Genomic DNA, 21,737 nt, shown 5'->3' on the forward strand with positions numbered 1-21,737 from the left:
CATGTGGGATCATCAGCCCATTTTAGCCATCCACAACTCCCCTTCTGTAACGGACTAAATATATCAACAAACAAACAACCCTAATTCGATTCACAGATTAGAACAATTACCCCTAAAATTGACCTAAGCCACACGACATACCAAATCATCATCGATTAACAGACTAGAACCCTAATTCGTGAGTAATTAAAACTTACATAGCACAAGAATCGACGCCCCGGGTTTGCATCGGTCCTGGATATCCGGTAACATGTCGGGGCACCACATGAACATCTCGCACAAAGCTCATCTGCACGGGAAGGCTTGGAAGGTGAACCCGAGGAGAATTGACTTGACTTGGATTGAGACATCCGTCAATCGGTCGCCGGAAAATGGAATATTACAGGGTAGACGGAATCGCCGGGGATGGTAACATAAAGAGAAAGATGGTAGATCGCTTAGTTATAAAGGAATCAGGGGTAACGTAGTAGTTTCCCTTTTTTAACGGGTCAACTGACGGTAGGAGTCAGAGGAACCCGCCGGAGAAACATAGGGGCCCAAAGTTCGCAAAAACTTTTTTAGGGATAAAGCCATCGCACGACGATATAAACCAGGGAATTTCTCTTTAAAAAAATATTTTTAATTTTCTATACTGTTTTTCATAATAAATAGAATTTCCAACTTGTTAGTGTGTATATTGCATGTAGTCATAACTAGAGTAATAAAAATCAACACATCCCTATCAATATACTTGCGTTACAAGTTGACTAATCATTTTCTATTAATACAAAAATTTGTAGACTTGATCCAAATATCCAACTAAGGATGCTGGCTGCCATATACATAAAGGGTTAAAAACACCCAAGAAATACCACTCCAGCCCACTTGCCATCTTATGGCTGCCATCGGGCGCCATCAACATCAGAAATCTCCACCACTATCGCCGCCACCGGAGTTCAACAACCACCACTATCTCCTTTCCAACCACTTCAAAGTCCTTCAAACTCCTAAAGTGGTTATCATAATCTTTGCTATGGTGGCACTTTCATGCTTGCTTTTGTATCACTCTTCTCCAATGGTACGATTTCCGGTCTACTATAACCCGTTTTCCGCCACTAAACACCAGCCTAATTCAGTAAGTGTTTTACTATTTTGCTTTTCTATACCAAGTTAAAAAACCATTAGGTTTTTATTAGTTTTTAGTTTCATCAAGTCATATTAATTAATCCAAATTATCCAAAACATAATCTTTACTTTACCAATTCATAATTTTAAATCTAATAATAACGGTTGAAACTTTGTTAAACTTAAACATATGGCATTTAAATAGATTAATAAACAATATTTCCATAACTGAACCAAGTACGGAAACCTGTTGTTTCACCGGTTCATTGATCAGACTGGTTTCCAACTAGATAACGTCACAAATATTTTGGATTATGTATATGTATAACTATTTTGCTAAGAAAATATGAAGCTGTTTTATCGTTTAACTGTGGATTTATAACTTTTAACAAATTGTAAAATATGGAATAAAGAAAATATTTATTATAAAGCGTTAACAAATCATTTAATTTTTTTTTGCTACAAATTTATTTTTTAATTTAGGTTATTAACATTCAGCTACTACAAAACGATTACAATAAAGTGGCAGGTAACGGGCAACAATAGATTTGTAAATAACAAGTAAAAGAGAAAACTGAAATTCAGTCTAACCAACGATTCACCATAAATATATAAAGATGGTATAATAGTACTCAACTAGACTGGTTATGTAGCAGGCTTACGATAGAAAAAGTCTTACCGTGTTTTAAGAATGATGTGAAACTTTAAATAAACTTGCTAGTAATATAAGAAGATAAAATGGTAACACCAAATATTATGTCAATTCAGTTGATGTGTTTACACTTCTAAATGTGATAAAAGTCTGAGTTGGCTAATTTCTTGCAAAACTAAGGTCATTATATACGTTGTTTTTTCTTCTTTTTTTCTTTGTCAAAAATGGTACAATTCTAGAAGACCAAATATATCTTGAAAGGGAAAAATATATAGAAATGAGTATACGACTCATTGTACATATAGAGAGAACCATGAGTATGCGAAAGAGAAGGTAGAAACTAAAAGGAGAGTAATACTTAAAAATAATAATAATAATAATAATAACAACAACAACAACAATAAAAAAAAAAAAAAAACAAGATTCCTATGAATGTCTTATGACATGGGTATTATGAAATATTGAAATCTATAAACCAAAAACACACACCGTCGTTTTATAAACTTTCTTCCAATTCAAAACCTACACATCAAACACGATTTTACCTTTCTTAACATGTCATAGTGTTATTAAAAGATAACACTAATATTTAGTTATTTACTATAATCACATTAATTGACAAAAACGACGTGTCAACAAGAGAAGTATACTTATATCGAGGGGCCCATTTGTAACTAATATATGGTTATTACATCTAGTTATAACTTATAAGACTTTATTGTTCATAATAATATTAATCGATGTTCTAGAACCGGGCAATGTGTGCCACTTGTGTCTAATCTTATTTACTGACTTATTTACTACTTTGACCCGGTTATAAATAAATGATATTAATAGCATAAGTGAACTACACATACGCATATTAATTTTGTTTTGGATTCTTTTTGTGCGAAGAAGAAAGTTGATAAACTGATGAGCATATTGAAAGGTGCCGCAACAAGCAACAAGACGATTATAATAACTACTATAAATGATGCGTGGGCGGAACCAAACTCTATGTTTGATCTTTTTCTTGAAAGCTTTAAAACCGGGAATGAAACCCAAAGATTTATGAAGCACTTAGTTGTTGTAGCTTTGGACCATAAGGCGTACACTCGTTGCTTGTCGTTACATCCTCATTGTTACAATCTTAGTACCCATGGAGTCGACTTTTCTGAAGATGCCTATTTTATGACACCTGATTATTTGAAAATGATGTGGAGAAGAATCGATTTTCTACGTATTGTTCTAGATTTAGGGTATAACTTCATCTTTACGGTACTACTTTTTCTTTGTCATATATCTATACACACTGTTCTATTTACACAGTTCTCAACATAATACTGGTTCTGAAATAAGCACAACTTTCTTATTTGTATATTAAAGGATGCAGACATAATGTGGTTTAGGGATCCATTTCCACATTTTCATAAGGATGGTGATTTTCAAATTGCTTGTGATTACTTTAGAGGGAACGCGAGTGATCTAAATAATTTGCCAAATGGTGGTTTCACTTATGTAAAGTCAAATAATAAGACGATCAAATTTTACAAATTTTGGTTTGATTCACGATTAACTTATCCAGGTTTACATGACCAAGATGTGTTCAATAAGATCAAGTTTGATCCCTTCATTCATGACAACGGGCTACAAATCCGATTTCTTGATACGGCTTTCTTTGGTGGATTTTGTGAGCCAAGTAGGGATTTCAACAAGGTGTGCACCATGCATGCAAATTGTTGTGTTGGGTTGGAGAATAAGGTTCATGATATAAGAATCATGCTCCAAGATTGGCGAAGATACACGCAGTTGCTCGGTAATCAAACTACCATGGTTAGACCATCAGTTAATTCTTGGACGGTTCCTCAGTCATGCAGGTATAGGGTGTACATAACTACATACTACATATACGTAGCTTTTAGTTTCTTTTTGGTCTCATTTTATCATTACTTAATTGGTCAAGAGCATAAAAGGTTGTGTTAGATTTGATTGTATCTAAATAACAATCAAAATGACAAACTTTCTAATAGGGGTGAGAAAAAAGTTGATTAATCGAGTCAAAACCGAATTAACCGACAAAACCTATATAACTAACGACTTGTATTGCCTTTCTAATCAATAATTACAGCTTAGGTTCGATTATACCTTGTTCCCAAAAGAATGGTACCACACCAAACTTGGTTGAATGTTTTTATTGGATTTATAACACAACACAGATTCGTTATTTTTGGGCCAAAAGTTTTATGTCAAAATTTATTAACATGTGTTTAATGAAAATTCAGTCTAAAAGTTTAGGGCTAAATTTTATTATTTTGAGCTATTTCTGTGTTCATACTCAAAACATTTCACGATTAAATATAAAACAAAAACTGACTCATAAGAAATCGAATTCCTACATAAAACCTGGTACCGAGAATTCTATTTTAGTTCAGTTGAGCTCAAAATGAACCCAAATCGATGTGTGTGTGTGTGGGAGGTACATTCAACGTGTTATAGGTCCTAACTAAACGTCTTTCCGTTTTCTTTTACAAATTACAAAATGCTATATGTCTACTTGAATTTACATATTTTCTTTTCCTTCATTTAAGGGTGGGGGGGGGGGGGGGGGGGGTTGTACATTTAGTTGGTTTAGAAAAATAAAGGAAAGTGTATGTGACTAACCAAGTACTTTGACTTAAAATAAAACAAACATGTTAGTTGTTTATCGTAAAAAAGAAGTGAGATGGTTAATAAACAAAAAAATCCTAATAACTTTGAATTGATAATTTATATATTCCTTATTATTATTATTATTATTATTATTATTATTATTATTATTATTATTATTATTATTTCAAAACTGATTACTTTGGCTCCTTTTGTTACACTTTAAAGATCATAATAATTTGTGGGTATTTTTAGGGGCTCTTTCCAAAGGCCTCGTGCTCCCAAGAAGAAAGACAATGATGGAAGTAAGAGTTGATCAATGATCTTGTGAATGGAATGGTGAAAAGGTTTGTTGATCTTGTAAATTAAACGAATATTAATTGTATCGTAATTAATCGAAAATACACTCAAATAATTGTACAAAGCCATTGTGGCCTTTTTACTTTTATTTTTTTACTTTGCTAAGTTAATTGTAACAATACATGCTTTAAATACATGTTGTCTTATCTTTATTTTATTTGATTTTTGTTTATCTTGATTGGTCTCACATATATTGTAGAATGTTATGTTGTCGATACATAACTAAACAAGAAAAAGAAAACGAAAATGATTATACATGTACATAAAAGTGGACGAAGTGGTGTTCCTGAAAAGAAATTCGAAAAGGATTTTGCCTTGGTGCTGACCATCATAGGGAAAATGAATACACGAACTTATTATAATCATGTAAATTATCATGACATAGACATTAATTTTTTAGAAGAATTTGATTTAATAATCCAAACTTGACATGATGGATTAATGTCAACTCAGAAATGGATTAGACACAATCCTAACTTTGAACGTATTTTTCTCCAGTAATCTCATACCAACTGAAAGTTAACTCTGTTAGTTTTTTATTATGTGAACCGCTTATGTGGCAAAAATATTGATCTTATTTTGTAACATACATAAAAAGTAGTCTGCATTATCAAAAAAAAACAAAACTAGCGGGATTAGCTTCCAATTAGTATGAGATCGTTAAATAAATAGGTTCTAAATCAAGATTGTCTACAAATATTTCTCAAGACGAGATTAATCCTGGCTAACTGGTTATAATTTGGGATTATTAAAATCCCATTACCCAAAAACATACATGTTTTTTGTTTCAAATTCATTGTGAATAATGTTTCGAATCGTGAGATATCACTTTCATATTAAAGTGTTTCATGTGTGCACCAAATCAATAATCGAACATGATCAAATAAAGGTTTTCTACAAATCAAGACAAGTTCTTTTCTATGGAAAAAACGAAGTTTAAAAATCATGTCTTAAACAAACTATACGATTCCTTTATATATTCGGGAACATATGCAATAAATAGTTGCAACTTTTCAACCATTGACAATTACGAAAGTGGGAACGATACGATTCCTTTTCATCATTTCTCGTATAGATTTATAAATATAAAGTAAATGTAAGACCTTTGTTTAGGTGTAAACAAGTCGAGCCAAGCCTAAACTCGTCTAGATTCAAGCTCGACTTATGAGTAATTTATCAAACTTTGTTTGTACAGGCGTCACCATTGGTACCTTTTTCCGCCACTCCAATACCTTCTCTATCTCTACGCGTTAACACCAAACACTTCCATTCATTTCCCAATTTCAAAGTCAACAATAACTTCCATTCTGGGTTAATTAATAATAATAATAATAATAATAAAATGGAAGCTATACGAAGGCAAGCGAGCAAACTCAGAGAACAAGTAGCCAAACAGCAGCAGGTATATTATTATTAGTAATTAGTATAAACCCTAAGTTACTATAATTTTATATTAATCAATCACTAACTTCAGATTTATATTTAACTGCTGATTAAAAAAGTATTTACTACTTTTTGTTGAATTTGTAAAAGGTTACATCTTTTGTTTTGAAATTTGAAGAAACTGACTGGTTGACTTTTGGTCAACAAGTGAACTATCAGTTGGAATTTAGGTCAGGTCAACTCTATGTGAAATTAAATATTCTCTACTTGTTCTTGTTACTGCCATCATATCTGTTCTCAATGTAGAAACATACATGTTGGGTTTTTGGAGGCTTGCCTAGGGGTGCAAACGAGCCGAGCTGAGCTTGGATCGATGAAAAGCTCGTTTAGTTATTGAGCCCGAGCTCGAGTCTCTTTTTTTTTCTTTTTTTTTTTTAAGTTTTTCTTCTTTTAGACTGATATTAGTTTTAAATTGCACAACCAAGATCGAGCCGAGCTTTAGCTTGTTTAAGGTACTAGACGAGCTCGAGCTGAGCTTAGGGTCGTTAAAGGTTTTATTTTATTTATTTATTTATTTATTTTTCAAAATATATTAAAATAAATAGTTAGAAACGTATATAAATTAATTAATAGATAATAAGCAAGTCAAGCCCGAGGTTGAGAAAACAACTCACGAGCCGAGCTGGAGCCCGAGATCTAGTAAGTCAAAATAAGTCGAGCTTAGGCTTGGCTTGGCTCGGCTCGTTTACATCCCTGGCTTGGGTTTCGGTTACTTTAAGATATGTTTTATTGGGTATTTGGGTTAATACGGATTGAAGACATGGGAGGTTTGGGGTCGACCTTATATCTCTTTATTAATGCACGTTTATATTTCGTGCGTGTAACCGTAACCGTAGTTTAGTCTCTATTTAAATCTATCTTGTACTTGTAATTTCTCATCACCAGAGCAGTGAGAAACAATAATATATTCTGGTTAACCACGTAAATCCTCGTGTTGTTATTTTTCTGCAGTTTGTTTGTGTGTGTTTGCAACTCGATCCTAACAATACGAACTATATGTAAAATTGTGATAAGTGGAACCATTCTTTTATGCAGGCTGTATTAAGCCGACTTGGTAAAGATGCTGAAATATTTGATGAACATGAACTTCAATCTCATCAGAAACTTCAAGATCTTTATAATTCTACAAGGGCAACCAAGGTATGCTGAAGGTTTAGCTTGTTTAATTCTTTCCTTATGGTGTCACAATCAAGAACCGATCTATTTCTTTACATGCCAGCATTTTCAAAAGGACATTGTTCGTGCAGTTGAAGGGTTTATTTCAATAGGCAAAAAGCAAAAACAAATAGGTATGCTTTTCAGGATTTCATTGGCTTTTTCATTTACGAAGATCAAATCATGTTGATTCTTGGAATACCCGTGATGAACTTCCCCAAAACTCCCAAAATTCCACCCAAATGTCAAGGAAAATGAAGAGAAAATACTTTATTACTGAAATTCAAGTCTAACCTTTCACATTACATAAACATCATATAAATAGAGTTTCTAATACGAAATGGGCCCAAAAAGGCCATGGGCCAAATACAAACCCAAAAATAAAATTGTAAAAACTGACGAAAAAACATAAAAAGGCCCATAACTTTATTTAGGAGGCGTTTTTGGGCTTCGGACAGGGGCCCGACTGCCGTTGGCGTTTGCCACAACGGGCTCCTCGTCTCAAGCTTCAATTTAACCGGTCGTGAGCTTGAAACGGAGCTTCGTAGGCCAAGTTATGTCCGTTTTCGTGGGCCACCTTTGGAAGCACAATCATGGGCCTCCAAATATAACATGGCACGCTCTTCAATATTTGGGCCTCCATCAATTTCTTAGAAATGAAATATAAATAGTTTACTTTGGCATGTTTTAGATAAAAGGTTTGCTGATGATTGTTGCAAATATGGGACTGAAAATGCAAGAACTGGTTTTCCGCTTGTAAAAGCTGCTTTAGAACTCGGCACCTCACGTAATTCTATTAAAGATAAAAGGGAAACTATGCTTGAGACACTTAACCACCAGGTAGCTTTGTTTTATGTATTTGACGGTGTTTTATAACTTTATATGTTCCTTTATACGAGACTTGTTATAATAAGCTGATTTATTCAGCTTCTTATTTTATTCAAATGCTTTCTAACCTTGTTTTAGGTATCTGAGCCACTAAAAGCATCAATAAGGTCAGCTTCTTTGGAAGATGCTCGCCACCTGGCACGCAGCTGTGATAGACTCCGCCAAGAAGTTGAGACTCAGGTAAGCTTTAGTTCCTGATACACGTATGTATATGTAAGCATGTGTGTGTTTGATTGAGATAAACTTTTTGGAAGCATGTGTGTGTTTGATTGAGATAAACTTTTTGGTTAGGCAATGGAAGTATTAAGGCGCCAAACGAAGGTCAAAGATCCGACTCCTGAGAGCGCGTTAAAACTTAAAAACATGGAAGCGCCGTTAAGTGAGCTCAGATCTTCAATGGTCACACTTCAGAAGGAAGCAATATCTGCTATGTTATCAGTAGAGGAACAACAGCAACAAATAACTTTCCAGAAGCTTCTTATGATAGTAATTTCTCACTCATTAGACTGTTGATGGTTCTGTCTTTGTTTATGATAAAATGGTAGTATGTAGATGGTTAAATGTTTAAAAGTTTGTTCAAATTTGTAGGTGGATGCCGAACTGTCTTATCACCGTGATGTTTTGTCTATTCTAGAGGAGTTACATGCTGAGGTCAGCATTATGTACCAAATCTATACATTGTTAGCTCGAACCGGATGGTTTATAAATTATAGCAGATTTTGCTAACATTTTCTTATTGGTGTTAGATGATTTTGGCAATGCAAATGCAAGAACCGTCTCAAACTGTTACCAAGAAAGATATTGTTGTTCCGTCTGGCGAAGTCAGTGTACACAATGAAAATAAAGATTATGACTATTTTATTGGAAAGGTAAAGCAGTGTAGTATTTAACTACTTATAACTGTTTATAGTAAATTCAGTTGCTTTGTTTTAAGTCAGTATTTTTATTTTATTTTTTTTGTGTGTTATTAGGTGTTTCATCCATTTGATGCTCAAGCAGATGGTGAGCTGAGCTTACATGTTGATGATTATGTTGTAGTTCGTCAGGTAATAGGTCAAAACGGGTCATTTTTAATATGGATCAGGATCAGAAAGGGTCGTCGCGTTGACCCACAGACATTTTAACTTTCATAATAATCTATAATATATATAAACGAAAACATAAAAATCCTATGTGTCGCGATTTGGTCTCTCCCCCTTTTTTTGGAGTCACCAGATTTGCTTAATTTTTAAATGAAGGCTTCTCATGCATTTGACCCGAATTCATGGGTATGGGTCTTACCAAACCCAGATATTTCTTAAACGGGTTATAACATCTCATTAAATAAAAAATTATTCTCACCAAATTATAGATGTAAAAATCCTATAAAATAGGATATACTAAAAATTAATATCTTATTTATTTTAAAAAGATATATATATTATTTAAATTAAAAAACCAATTTTATAGTAAAAAAAAATAAACGGGTTTTGGGTCTCATCAAAACCATATAGCTTTTAAACCGAGTTATAACATCTCATTTATTTGTGAAACAATTTATCATCAAACCATAAGTATATTATTAATATTCATACAATAAAAAAATATAAATTAAAAAAAATAAATATTAGAACAAACAATATAAAACAACGTCTGATCAAACCATAAGTATATTATTAGCTGTCATAAATATTATTTATAATTAAAAAAAACAATTTTATAGTAAAAAAAATAAACGGGTCTTGGGTCTCATCAAAACCATATAGCTTTTAAACCGGGTTATAACATCTCATTTATTTGTGAAGCAATTTATCATCAAACCATAAGTATATTATTAACTTTCAATTAATAAAAAAATATAAATTTAAAAATTAAAGAAATATTAGAACAAACAATATAAAACACCCCCGAATACGGGGGACACAAACTAGTAATATTATATATGGATTTGTGTGTGATAGGTGTCACCTAATGGATGGTCTGAAGGTGAATGCAATGGAAAGAGTGGGTGGTTTCCGTCTGCTTATATAGAAAGGCAAGAAATTCAGAAAACTAAGTAATTACAGTGTCTGTTTATGCGACTATATATGCGACTGATGTATTAGTTGTATGAATGTGATTATTTGTATAATTGTATATTGGAGCGATAAACAATCTTTGTATGATATATAATATATCATACACATGTACAATTGTTGTATTCAGTTTTTGAATTCGCTTTAAGATTTGAAGTCATCGGAAAGTGGTTAGACCTCCTGACCGGAATTATTAGAATAAAAACCATGAAATATGGTAAAAACAATGAGAATGGCAAAAATGCTCCTGGTTCAGTAAAAGCTACTGAGTCAATCTTAGTGGTGAATGATACTAATGTGTTTACTTCACGTGCAAATGAAGTAATCTTCGAGGATTGGATTGATGAGGATGATGATTTGCCTGTTTTGATTACTAAAGACTCTAATTCTCATATTTCTTTAAATTACATGCTTTGAATTCTATGACTTCAAATGATTATGCGGGCTCTATTTTTAAGAGCAAAGATAATTGTGTGGTTGATTCTTTAAAACTTTAAAATATGGTGACGTGTCTTTGAATAAATTTGATATAAATAAGAATCCTTATAAATATATAGGGCTGTTCACGAACCGAACCGAACCGAACGCGGACATGTTCATACTTGGTTTGGTTTGAAAGCGAGCCGAACCGAGCGGATTGAATTTAAAGAAACGAGCGATATCTTTATGCTTGAACTTGGTTCGGTTTGAAACCGAGCGGCTCGGTTCGGCTTGGTTTTGCTTGATTTCGTACAAAGTTTCCAATTTTAAATTTCCAAAACTTCAAAATACCATTACTTCAAGATTTTCAACTCTAAATTGTCTAAAGTTCCACCTTTAAAATGTATAAAACTCAAAGTTAACAACAAAACATATATAAAATGAGCGGCTATGGTTTGAACTTGAACTTTGAATTCAACATAAAAGATTGAAATTTTAAATACTTAAAAAAAATAGTATACTTTTATGTATATTCATAAAGTTTATATATAAAACTAATAAATAAAAAATAATTCGAGCAAAACAAACCGAACCAAACCGAGCGAGGCTTTGCTCGTGCTTGGATTGTTTTTAAACCAAACCGAGCCGAAACAGAACGGGCATTTTTCGAACAATTTTCGAACGAACGACGAACGAGCGGCGAGCGACGAGCATTTTGGACAGCCCTAGACTCTACTATACACCGACCATCCCAATCTAATCCCGCATCATGTTTCGAAATGTAGTCGTTTATAAAAGAAGGTGACACATTTAGTTCTTCTAAACCTCATGGCTCAGAGTTAGTTTTTCTTCGTTTTTGAATGGAATACGTTATTATTATTATTATTTTTTTATTATTATAATAATAATAATAATCGTAACAAACAAACGAGTAAAAGTATGAGTATAATATTAATATGAGAAAAATAAAAACAGTCAACGGTCAACCAACTCCGAAAACTGTTATACGTAGGCGATTAGGTCACATCATTTCGCCTATCGCCGACTAGAAAGTATAAACCTTGCAACTCATATGCACCAATTTCTATCTTATCTTTCATTTCATTCAAAATAAGAAACTCCTGATAATATGTTAGGGTTAAGATGCAATACCTGCAACACACAATTCATCCATGAAAGCACTCAGAAGAACCATTACAAGTCCGAATGGCACCGTTACAACCTCAAACGCAAGGTAGTATTAATATTATATCTATATATAATTTCTTTTAATTAGGTCTAGAGTTATCGATTATTAGTTTCTCAATTGGTCTGTAGCTGGCCGGTGAACGACTTTGATCTCTCTATTTTTATTAAATTGTCAGTACTGATGGTCAATTAATAGCTTTCTCGCTGTTTTAATTTCATCATTTATGGATTTCATATTAACCGAACCGATGTTCGTCAGGCGAACGGTTCACAAACATCAAACTGAACGAAATTTCTTGTCCGTGTTCCTTCAATAAGGAACGGTTTATGAACACAATTGAACGAACACAAATGAGGACAAAAAATGTTTTATTTGACTTGGCTAACCGAGAATGGTCAGTGTGGACGGTTCGGTCCGGCCACCAGTTTTGTGATTGTGTTTCTCTTTTAACATTCATACTCATATATATATATATGTATGTATATAACGAAATTTTATATAATTTACATTAAAACGATTACAATCAAACGGGCAACAAGCTGCGCCGCAACCCCCTTTTGAATAGCAAAGCCAATCCTGCTAAAAACGAAGCTTTGGGACCTAGAAGCTGAAGAGGTTCCGTGTACGACGCGCTGAACCCTACTCAAAAATTTCACAGCCTCAGTAGCCAGAAAACCAAATGTATCAAAGGCAAATGGTAGAAAGACATGTTGATTATCTAAACAAGCTTTCTCGTGTTTAACAACTTTGCCCGATTCAGCCTTCAACGCAGCCTGACCCACAACAAACCCACGGTCCCTGAGCCCAACAAGAGGAGACACTCCTGTAAGATCCACACAGGCGTGTTTCCCCCCTGCCCACCCGAACACAAGAATATCAGCTGGTCGTAAAGTAGACCTCCCTTCAAGAGGATCCGTGAGAAAGTTAACAGGGCCTCCTTTTTAGCAGAAATCCCTGCCCGTTTAAGAACATCACACAGAACATCCCTAACCAGATCATGTCTGTATTTAAAGCCAGGCAATTCTTTGCAATGCACCGTATGTATATCAATTTACATATAAATTGATCACACATTCACATATGTTTTTGTTTTATAGTTAATAATTTTTCTTAAATCTATATGATATAAGATTAGAAAAGTCATTAAAAGATATAAAGATCCTTTAATGAACAAACGTAAACATTAACGGAGCATAATCGGACCAACCAACACCTTATCGAACGTTCATGAACACAATTGAACGAACATGACCATTGTTTATTTGTCCGTGTTCGTTCATTTAGTTAATCGAACGAAATTTCTTGTTCACATTCGTTTATTGATTAAACAAACGGAAAAACGAACTTCCTGTGGAACGCCTAAACGTTCGGTCATTTACAGACCTGGATATTCTCATTTTATATTATTGATGTTGATTTTTGAAATATCAGATTGCAGGGGTTCCAGGAGTAACAGAAGTGCTCTTCTTAGCCAGACAATCCGCACTCACCGAAGAGAAAAATAAGCTGAACGAGCCACCTATGCTGTATACATGTCGCATATGTGGCAAAGGATACAGAAGTTCAAACGCATATGCTCAGCATCTAAAATCTAAGGCTCATACTTCACTGGCCTCTGATAGTAGTGATCAATATGAGAGCACTGCAATAATGAAGCCACTTGCATCTAAGCTTCACCGACATGAAGACGAAGAAAGTGATGGAAGTGATGAATGGGAGGAGGTTGACCAAGATGTTGACTTATCATCTTTGAATCATATGGAGATGGATGGATCATCCTCTGATGTGGATACGGATGAAGATGAAGATGTGATGGATCCAACTTGTTTTATGTGCGACAAAGAGCATAAAACTATTGAAAGCTGCATGATTCATTTGCACAAAGGTCATGGTTTCTTTATACCTGATGTTGAGTATTTGAAAGATGCAGGTGGCTTTTTAACTTATCTTGGACTTAAGGTAAGACACCTACAACCTTTATGTCATTGAAATGTTAATCGCATTGAGTAATTTGGAATCTAAAGCTTTACTGTGATGATCTTTTACAGGTGAAACGCGATTACATGTGTTTGTATTGCAACAATAGCCAGCCTTTCAACAGTTTAGAAGCGGTTAGAAAACACATGGCGGCAAAAGGTCATTGCAGAATGCACTATGGTGATGATGATGGAGAAGAAGAAGGCGAACTAGATGAATTTTATGATTATAGCAGCAGGTATTATTAAAGTATAAAACTATATGTTATTAAATTTCCCATGTATTATCTTGCAATTCAATGAATGTAATATTGTGATTATTGACTTAATTTTTTTTTTCTTTTTTTTTTTGTAATTTTAGTTATGTTGATGGAAATGGGACGCAGCTCGTTACTGCTGACGTCAGCGGTGACAGCATAGAGCTTGGAAGTGGTGGGTCCGAACTTATTATTACTAGATTAACTGATGATGGAATATCTACAAAAGCAATTGGTTCTCGGGAATATTTGCGTTATTATCGTCAAAGACCACGTCCATCTGCAAATAGCGTTGTTGACACCGCTTTGTTAGCTGCTAGGTAAACATTGCTCAGCATGTCACTTTTTGCGTATCAACTGTTTTCAACGAAAGATGAATTCTGTTTTTGGTTTGAAGTATGTTGTAATAGTGAAGGTATATGTGTGAGTGCAGGTATAGGAGCATGGGTTTGACAACAGTGCAGTCAAAGGAGAACATGGTGAGAATGAAGGTGATGAAGCAGATGAATAGGTCAGGGATTGAGGTGATGCGATCCAAGATAGGCATGAAGAGTAATGTCATTCGTAATCTTCCAAAGAATGTTACACATTAGGTCTTTAATATTTACAAGCTGGATGTACTACTTATATTTCATATTGGTCACATTATAAATGCATCATTTGTTTTTAAGGGAATATTTCACTTGATAGTAACCAGCAGGGTGTGTTCATGGGTCGGTTATTCGTTTGATATTCATGACATTTACATAATGGAAATTGTAAAATGCGATTATATGAAAATGAAATTGAAGAATTAGGGCAACGAACAATTAGCGGTTTTGGAAACCTTCAACATGAGGTTTAGAGCAATTAAGATGTATGAGGTTTCTGATGGATGGATGTGTTTTGTTGTTAGATATTGCTGTTGGAGTAACATTGTCTACCATCTTTTCTTTTGCTTGGAGTGTTAATTTTAAGGATTCAATAATAAGGATACAACAAATGGGAGTTGTCATTTGTTAGCATGTAACATTCTAATTCTTTTGACATGTTGCTAAACAAAAATATATGTTGAAAGGATTCCATTTCATTCTACAACCAAACACATGCATAAAATAAACTCTAATTTATTTGAATTTTAATTCATTTGGCAGATTTCATTAAAAAGATTTGCATATCAAATGACATGTTAGAATTATCATCACAATATTAGGTGCAAATATTTTGTTTTCATTTTTTATATAATTTATTATAATATTATTTTTTTTAACTGTAAACAAATTATAAACACACACACCAAAAAAAAAAAATCCTCCATCCACCCGGAGAGGCACCCCACAACTGAAAACTACGTAAACAAGAAATTACACCAATTTGACCATTCTATCGATTTTTCTTTGATCTATGTTTGAACTACTTTATATCGCTTGTGATCTTTTCAGTCTTCACCTGTTTACCTTCAAAAACTCTATCATTTCTCGTCGTCCAAATTCTCCAACCAACAACAATAATTATCCCATAGAAAGCCTCTTTTTCTATAGCCCTCAAACTCACTGACTCTGAGTCACATAAAACACACAACCGATTAACAACCGGAATATTTCTGCAAGCTAAAGCCTCTTTTGTATGAATCCGATTTATCTATAACTTTTCTAACTTGTAGTACATAACTTCCTACAATAAACAAAAGAGAGAGAGAGTTGTGGTTTCGTCCTTGTGGGTTGACCAAATATATAGTTTTAGTTCAATAGTTTTAAATTTGCGGTTCTCTACAATAATTTTGTTTTCACTTGCAATTAAACCCGATCAAACTAACACCGTAACTAGGGCTGTCAAAAATGCTCGCCGCTCACCGCTCGTTCGTCGTTCGCTCGAAAAATGCTCGAAAAATGCTCGTTCGATTTCGGCTCGGTTTGGAAGTGAGCCGCTCAGCTCAGTTCGGTTTAAAAACAATCCAAGCACGAGCAAAGCCTCGCTCGGTTTGGTTCGGTTCGTTTTGCTCGAATTATTTTTTATTTATTAGTTTTATATATAAACTTTATGAATATATATATATATATATATATATATATAAGTATACTATTTTTTTAAAGTTTTTAAAATTTCAATCTTTTGTGTTGAATTCAAAGTTCAAATTTAAACCATGGCCGCTCGTTTTATATATGTTTTGTTGTTAACCTTGAGTTTTATACATTTTAAAGGTGGAACTTTAGACAATTTAGAGTTGAAAGTCTTAAATTAATGATATTTTGAAGTTTTAGAAATTTAAAAACGGAAACTTTGTACGAAACCAAGCAAAATCAAGCCGAACCAAGCCGCTCGGTTTCAAACCGAACCAAGTTCAAGCATTAAGATATCGCTCGTTTCTTTAAATTCATTCCGCTCAGTTCGGCTCGCTTTCAAACCAAACCAAGTATGAGCATGCCCGCATTCGGTTCGGTTCGTGAACAGCCCTAACCGTAACTTTAGTCATTAAACTCATCAGCGTGCCCCTTAAGTGTTCCCGAGTTCATTTATGAAACTAAAAGCAAGGAAAAGAAAGTTTTATCTTCTTATCTTTTCTTTTGGTATCTCCTCTTTCTTTTCACCTTATTTTCCTTCCTAATCTTTTCAATTTGGAAAGACACGAATTCTTTTATTTTACTCATCATTTTCTCTTCTCTCCCCTCCTTTTCTTTCTTTTAATGAAACTCGGGAACACCTCTTTTAAATTTTCCTTCCTTTTCTTTTTTAAATGAAACTCGGGAACACAACGTATTTTTTTCTATCCCTCATTTTCCTTCCCTTTCCTCAGTTAAATGAAACTCGAGAACACAAAGTTAATAGTAAGATTTGACATATAAACAAAAACCGAGCTAAATCTGAGCCCCGAGTTGCTTCAATCGTCAATAAAAATAAAAGATTTGACAAACCACGAAATCAGTTTTGTATCTCACACTCCTTCAGAAACTCCATATTTGCTCAGATCAAATCATCAAATACTTTAATCAATACCTTCAACTTCAATTCACATTGCTCAGATATGACGATTGAAGATGGATCAGCTTCACGAAATCATCATCTTGTGTTCGCCTATTATGTTAGCGGCCATGGATTCGGTCATGCCACACGTGTCGTTGAGGTAATTAGGGTTTAATTGTTTCTTATGATCTTACATTGTCAACTCAAACCATAAATCATAACTTTACAATTCATTTCTAGACTAAACTGCCAGCATCGTCCCTAAGGTTCGGTCAATTTGCTAACTTACTATCGTTAAGTCAGGGGTATTTTGGTCTTTTTACCTATTTGTTTAGATCATTATCTGTGTAGGTTGTTCGGCACCTCATTCTTGCAGGCCATGATGTTCATGTGGTCACCGGTGCACCGGACTTTGTCTTCACTACCGAAATACAATCGCCACGGCTTTTTCTTCGAAAGGTTGCTATGGAAGTTACTACCAAACTATTTGATATAAAATAGTTTAATTATTAGTTTTTAGTTTTGATCATTTGATTGCTTTTTATTTCGTTACGTCTTGTAATAGCTAGTGTTGGACTGTGGTGCTGTTCAAGCAGATGCTTTAACCGTGGATCGGCTCGCTTCTTTGGAAAAGGTGTGCCAAGAAACTTGGTTATTATTATTATTATCATTGTATTATTTTTTTTTTTTTTGTATATATTTTGGTTGATACAGTATTTTGAGACGTTTGTGCATCGTGCTTCTATATTGGCTACAGAAGCTGAGTGGCTAAAATCCATCAAAGCAGACTTAGTGGTAACTAATAATAGGTTTAAATACTTATTTAAATTTCTTAACCAGTTAAGATTCATATGTGGAATTTTTTTTGTGTAATAGGTAACAGATGTTGTTGCGGTTGTATGTCGTGCAGCAGCTGATGCTGGTATACGTTCGGTTTGTGTAGGGAATTTTAGGTAACTGCAACTGTCTAAAATGTCATTTTGTAATAACCAAATGTATGAAACTAGTGGGAACAAAATCAAGTTTACTAATCTCAAGTAATGTGTATTGACGGTCAAAAAAGTAACTTTTAATTTTGAACTTACCAATACCATTGCTCTGTTATCTGTTATTGTTCTATAATATCATTATTGCAGTTGGGACTTCATTTATGCAGAATATGTTATGGCTGCTGGATATCATCACAAGTCCATAAGTAATCAGGTACTGTTTTGCTGGTTACTTCATATATGCTTTTCTTTTGCTTGGCTATAAAACAAATACGATATATTTTCAGGTTTCTTTGTTAGTTAAGCTTTTTTGTGTTTAAACTTGCATTGGATTGATTTTGGAGATATTAGAATTTAATTTGTTGATAATTAAAACAGATAGCTGAGGACTATTCACATTGTGAACTTCTAATTCGTCTACCTGGATACTGCCCAAGTAAATTGTCCTACATTCTTTCTTTATTTACATGCTTGAATATCCTCAAGTTTTTTATTAATATACTTCCTTGAAAAATATCCCATGCAGTGCCAGCTTTTAAAGACGTTATTGATGTGCCTTTGGTTGTAAGGAGGCTGCACAAATCACGCAAGGAGGTTTGTAACATAATATTAGATTTTTTTACCAAAATTATTTTGATTCGGTATTTTAATAATGTACACATTCTTTATTGCAGGTGAGGAGTGAAATGGGGATTAGTGAGAATGTGAAGCTCGTTATACTAAATTTTGGTGGACAAGTAAGTTAATGATTCATTTCATGTCAAATATGTGCATTATTATGGATTGATTTTGGTATTTATCTATATAGATAATACTGTAATGTTTATGAAAATTTGCAGCCAGCAGGTTGGAAGTTAAACTAGGAATATCTGCCTCCCGGTTGGCTCTGCGTGGTATGTGGATCATCCCAACCCAACCTCATATGACCTGTTTTAACCTGAAACTTATTTTGACCCGCTAAATAACTTGCCATCAAAAAGTATTATTGTTTCAGAAAAACTTCTTATTTATAGCTTTTCAGGTTTGTGGGTCATTTGAACAGGAGCTTCCTCCTAATTTCATAAAGCTGCAAAAAGACGCTTATACCCCTGATGTCATGGCAGCATCTGATTGCATGATTGGTTAGTGATGGACTTTTTATACTTTTTAATTCGCTAGATTTTAGTTAAATGTGTATTATTTTAGGAAAAATTGGATATGGAACTGTTAGTGAAGCCTTGGCATACAAGTTACCCATTGTATTTGTTCGCAGAGATTATTTCAATGAAGAACTATTTTTGAGAAATATGCTTGAGGTAAATGTTTGATTAGATGGGCAGGTCAGGCGGGTTGGGTATAATGGGTCAACAGGCTCGATTCTAACAAACTTTTTTTGTTAGTATTATCAAGGTGGTGTTGAGATGAAAAAGAGAGATCTGTTTGCGGGTCATTGGGGACCGTATCTTGAACTAGCAGTTAGTTTAAAACCGAATTATGATGGTGGGATTGACGGTGGTCAGGTATTTCAGTTTCTTCATTATTATCTTTTATTACCATTTCTGGATAATAAAAGTTTCAAGTTGACTTATGCTTTGATATTCTTTTTTCTATTTCCAGGTCGCAGCTCGTATTTTGCAGGACACGGCTAATGGAAAGATTCATGCATCTTCTGAAAGAGAAGTCAGTATCCCAGAATGGTACGCGAGTGCTGTAATTGAACTCGGTCTACGAACGGATTCAGTAGATAATAATTGTTGTAGCCTATTTGAGAATTGTTAGAGCAAGTGTCACAATTTCAGTGTGTTAACATGCTAGTGTGACATATTGTCCATTTTGTCCTTTATTATTGAAACTGCTTAATCAACCTCAACTATATAGAGGTTAACATCGGTTAACATCTTGTAATCAGTATGCATATAAATATACCCTACACTTGAAAACACAAAAACATTTACAAATAATAATATAATATTATTTTGAAAATTGTTGATCACAAAACACCAATTTCCCACCTTTCTCACAAAGCCCTTGTTCACCAATGGAGTCAACCATCTTTCCATAACTATACCTCAATGGCATCTTCCCTAATACCCTATGAAACTCTGTTATACAATCCCCTCTCCTCTTTCTATGATCCTTCTTCCTACTACTCAAACCCACCGCGACCTCCTCCGTCGCCATCAATCCCCTTCCACCTTCGTTCCTCGCATCACCCCAATCCCTCACCCGTTTAGCTCCGACCAAAACCTGCCCCACACCCGTCGAATTCGCCACTACAAAATTCATCAATATGTCTTCACAATTGCTCGTTTCATCCACGATTAATCTCGCTTGCGCCATTGACTCGCCTCCTTCACAACTGTACTGGTACAAATACTCTGTTTTCATTAACATGAATTTGGTTAGTAGGATCGAGTAACGATCCGGATGGACGGTGTAGATCCACGCGCGGTTGGTTAGGTCAAATTCGTGAGATCTAGCGAATAATCCCACTAGTTGTTATGGATTATTCCTGTAGAACAATGAAAATCCCGTGAGATGGTGTTATGCATTATTAATCAACTATATATAAAAGCACAGTAGACAAAATAGATAAAAAGCTATAGGTTGGAAAAAAAGGTAATGCGCATAATCTATTAAGTCGCAGCGATGCCCCAAACGAGTACATAGTGGAGTCGTGTATGCGTACATGTACGCTTCAAAGAGATTAATTAATATGGCCGAGTGATGTAGGAATCTGTTATTGTACTTGTAACTTTTCTATTTCATCTTGTTTCGAGTGTTTTATTAATAATAAACCGCCTTTAAAAAGAAATAAAAGAATGCTATCTTCTAATGAATCTAATCACACCGACAATATAATACTCAAACTCTAATAATATATTCCCCCGATACCTCCAAATATTAAACGCGAATTCATTCGATTTCCGATTGATCTCAACATCGTCATTGCAGATCAGGACCGCGCGAGTCGAGATCCACGGACGGGGTAAAAAACGATCGTTGAGACTAGACGACGCTTGTCGGATAACCGAGATGGGCGCATCGCCAGGAGACGAAACCGAGAGGTTATGCGAAAGCTCCACTAGTGTTTTTACCGGTGTCTTAGGGTTTCCCCATAGCACAACCACAGCAGCTACAGATGGAGAGCTTGAATAGATTCCGGTGATCGTGTGAAGTATCGGAATGCGAGATTCCGAGTAGCCGTTGATCAGTACGGTGAATTGGTCTGATCGGAGATGTTTTTGTGGCGGGAGTGTACGACGGTTGCAGTGGTGGTTGCAGGAAAGTGGGCGGAGGGAGAAGGTGGCGGTTAAAATAAGTGATGAGGTGATGGTGAGGAGGATGAATATCAGTTGACCGGTAGTCATTATTATTATTATTATTATTACTCCGTATTAAATATGAAGCAAAATTAGTTGTTAAATTAAAAGTGTTACGTAATTTGTTGGCAACTGGAAGATTAATATTTTTATATTATTTCGTTTTAGTGGGTGGTGCCTGGTGGAGTGTCCACCGAGTTTTTGGGTATGATATTTGATATTAATACCATTCACAACTTGCAAAATGAAGACTACTTTTGTAGTAGTAAGCCCCTCAAATGATAATAACTTATAACGTTTGTGATAGAACAATTAAGAGCATTCACAACTTAAGTATTTATAAGGCTATGTGTAGTGAATGAGTTATAAAATAAGGCGTTTTG

At 34.4% G+C, this 21,737-nt stretch overlaps 4 protein-coding genes and 1 pseudogene across 7 annotated transcripts; 4 read left to right on the forward strand and 1 right to left on the reverse strand.

The window, feature by feature from the left end:
- The first annotated feature begins 778 nt into the window (after window positions 1-778).
- LOC143540484 (uncharacterized protein At4g15970-like) lies at window positions 779-4,767 on the forward strand. 2 transcript variants are annotated; one of them, XM_077033533.1, is made up of 4 exons: window positions 779-1,114; window positions 2,651-3,013; window positions 3,122-3,612; window positions 4,637-4,767. In XM_077033533.1, exons 1-4 carry the CDS (start codon window positions 875-877, stop codon window positions 4,695-4,697), a joined length of 1,155 nt encoding a protein of 384 aa, XP_076889648.1. In that variant the 5' UTR covers window positions 779-874; the 3' UTR covers window positions 4,698-4,767. The 2 variants fall into 2 exon arrangements, with proteins under 2 accessions (XP_076889648.1, XP_076889655.1); XM_077033540.1 differs by having other exon boundaries at window positions 2,654-3,013.
- Window positions 4,768-6,011: 1,244 nt separating this feature from the next.
- LOC143540501 (SH3 domain-containing protein 1-like) lies at window positions 6,012-10,462 on the forward strand. The gene is made up of 10 exons (XM_077033546.1): window positions 6,012-6,143; window positions 7,220-7,324; window positions 7,404-7,473; window positions 8,031-8,179; window positions 8,306-8,407; window positions 8,519-8,713; window positions 8,816-8,878; window positions 8,974-9,096; window positions 9,199-9,273; window positions 10,168-10,462. Exons 1-10 carry the CDS (start codon window positions 6,084-6,086, stop codon window positions 10,264-10,266), a joined length of 1,041 nt encoding a protein of 346 aa, XP_076889661.1. The 5' UTR covers window positions 6,012-6,083; the 3' UTR covers window positions 10,267-10,462.
- Window positions 10,463-11,789: 1,327 nt separating this feature from the next.
- On the forward strand, window positions 11,790-14,846 carry LOC143542781 (cytoplasmic 60S subunit biogenesis factor REI1 homolog 2-like). Its single transcript, XM_077035290.1, has 5 exons — window positions 11,790-11,935; window positions 13,322-13,849; window positions 13,939-14,105; window positions 14,228-14,443; window positions 14,557-14,846. Exons 1-5 carry the CDS (start codon window positions 11,831-11,833, stop codon window positions 14,714-14,716), a joined length of 1,176 nt encoding a protein of 391 aa, XP_076891405.1. The 5' UTR covers window positions 11,790-11,830; the 3' UTR covers window positions 14,717-14,846.
- A 2,205-nt stretch (window positions 14,847-17,051) lies between these two features.
- On the forward strand, window positions 17,052-19,905 carry LOC143542786 (L-arabinokinase-like). 3 transcript variants are annotated; one of them, XR_013136951.1, is made up of 14 exons: window positions 17,052-17,223; window positions 17,415-17,522; window positions 17,629-17,697; window positions 17,778-17,858; window positions 17,940-18,016; window positions 18,200-18,266; window positions 18,431-18,488; window positions 18,579-18,646; window positions 18,727-18,789; window positions 18,892-18,945; window positions 19,074-19,173; window positions 19,238-19,347; window positions 19,432-19,551; window positions 19,649-19,905. XR_013136951.1 is itself a non-coding variant. In XM_077035298.1 (11 exons), exons 1-10 carry the CDS (start codon window positions 17,125-17,127, stop codon window positions 18,913-18,915), a joined length of 714 nt encoding a protein of 237 aa, XP_076891413.1. In that variant the 5' UTR covers window positions 17,052-17,124; the 3' UTR covers window positions 18,916-18,945; window positions 19,074-19,174. The 3 variants fall into 3 exon arrangements, 1 of the variants encoding a protein (XP_076891413.1); XR_013136953.1 differs by having other exon boundaries at window positions 19,305-19,347; XM_077035298.1 differs by lacking the exons at window positions 19,238-19,347; window positions 19,432-19,551; window positions 19,649-19,905 and having other exon boundaries at window positions 19,074-19,174.
- A 21-nt stretch (window positions 19,906-19,926) lies between these two features.
- LOC143542801 (glycosyltransferase family protein 64 C3-like) lies at window positions 19,927-21,402 on the reverse strand (annotated as a pseudogene).
- Window positions 21,403-21,737: the final 335 nt, after the last annotated feature.

Source organism: Bidens hawaiensis, unplaced genomic scaffold (genome assembly GCF_021521415.1).
Source record: "Bidens hawaiensis isolate Kalapana, Puna unplaced genomic scaffold, B.hawaiensis_p1.1 tig00000820_1, whole genome shotgun sequence".
Classification (NCBI taxonomy): Eukaryota; Viridiplantae; Streptophyta; class Magnoliopsida; order Asterales; family Asteraceae; genus Bidens; species Bidens hawaiensis.

Coding starts and splice junctions, on each gene's coding strand:
- LOC143540484 (XM_077033533.1), top strand. CDS start 875: ATGGCTGCCATCGGGCGCCATCAACATCAGAAATCTCCACCACTATCG. Junction 3,014..3,121: donor GGTATAACTTCATCTTTACG/GTACTACTTTTT, acceptor TGTATATTAAAG/GATGCAGACATAATGTGGTT. Junction 3,613..4,636: donor ACGGTTCCTCAGTCATGCAG/GTATAGGGTGTA, acceptor GGGTATTTTTAG/GGGCTCTTTCCAAAGGCCTC.
- LOC143540501 (XM_077033546.1), top strand. CDS start 6,084: ATGGAAGCTATACGAAGGCAAGCGAGCAAACTCAGAGAACAAGTAGCC. Junction 6,144..7,219: donor AAGTAGCCAAACAGCAGCAG/GTATATTATTAT, acceptor TCTTTTATGCAG/GCTGTATTAAGCCGACTTGG. Junction 7,325..7,403: donor ATTCTACAAGGGCAACCAAG/GTATGCTGAAGG, acceptor TTTACATGCCAG/CATTTTCAAAAGGACATTGT.
- LOC143542781 (XM_077035290.1), top strand. CDS start 11,831: ATGTTAGGGTTAAGATGCAATACCTGCAACACACAATTCATCCATGAA. Junction 13,850..13,938: donor TAACTTATCTTGGACTTAAG/GTAAGACACCTA, acceptor GATCTTTTACAG/GTGAAACGCGATTACATGTG. Junction 14,444..14,556: donor ACCGCTTTGTTAGCTGCTAG/GTAAACATTGCT, acceptor GTGTGAGTGCAG/GTATAGGAGCATGGGTTTGA.
- LOC143542786 (XM_077035298.1), top strand. CDS start 17,125: ATGACGATTGAAGATGGATCAGCTTCACGAAATCATCATCTTGTGTTC. Junction 17,224..17,414: donor ATGCCACACGTGTCGTTGAG/GTAATTAGGGTT, acceptor TTATCTGTGTAG/GTTGTTCGGCACCTCATTCT. Junction 17,698..17,777: donor GGCTCGCTTCTTTGGAAAAG/GTGTGCCAAGAA, acceptor TGGTTGATACAG/TATTTTGAGACGTTTGTGCA.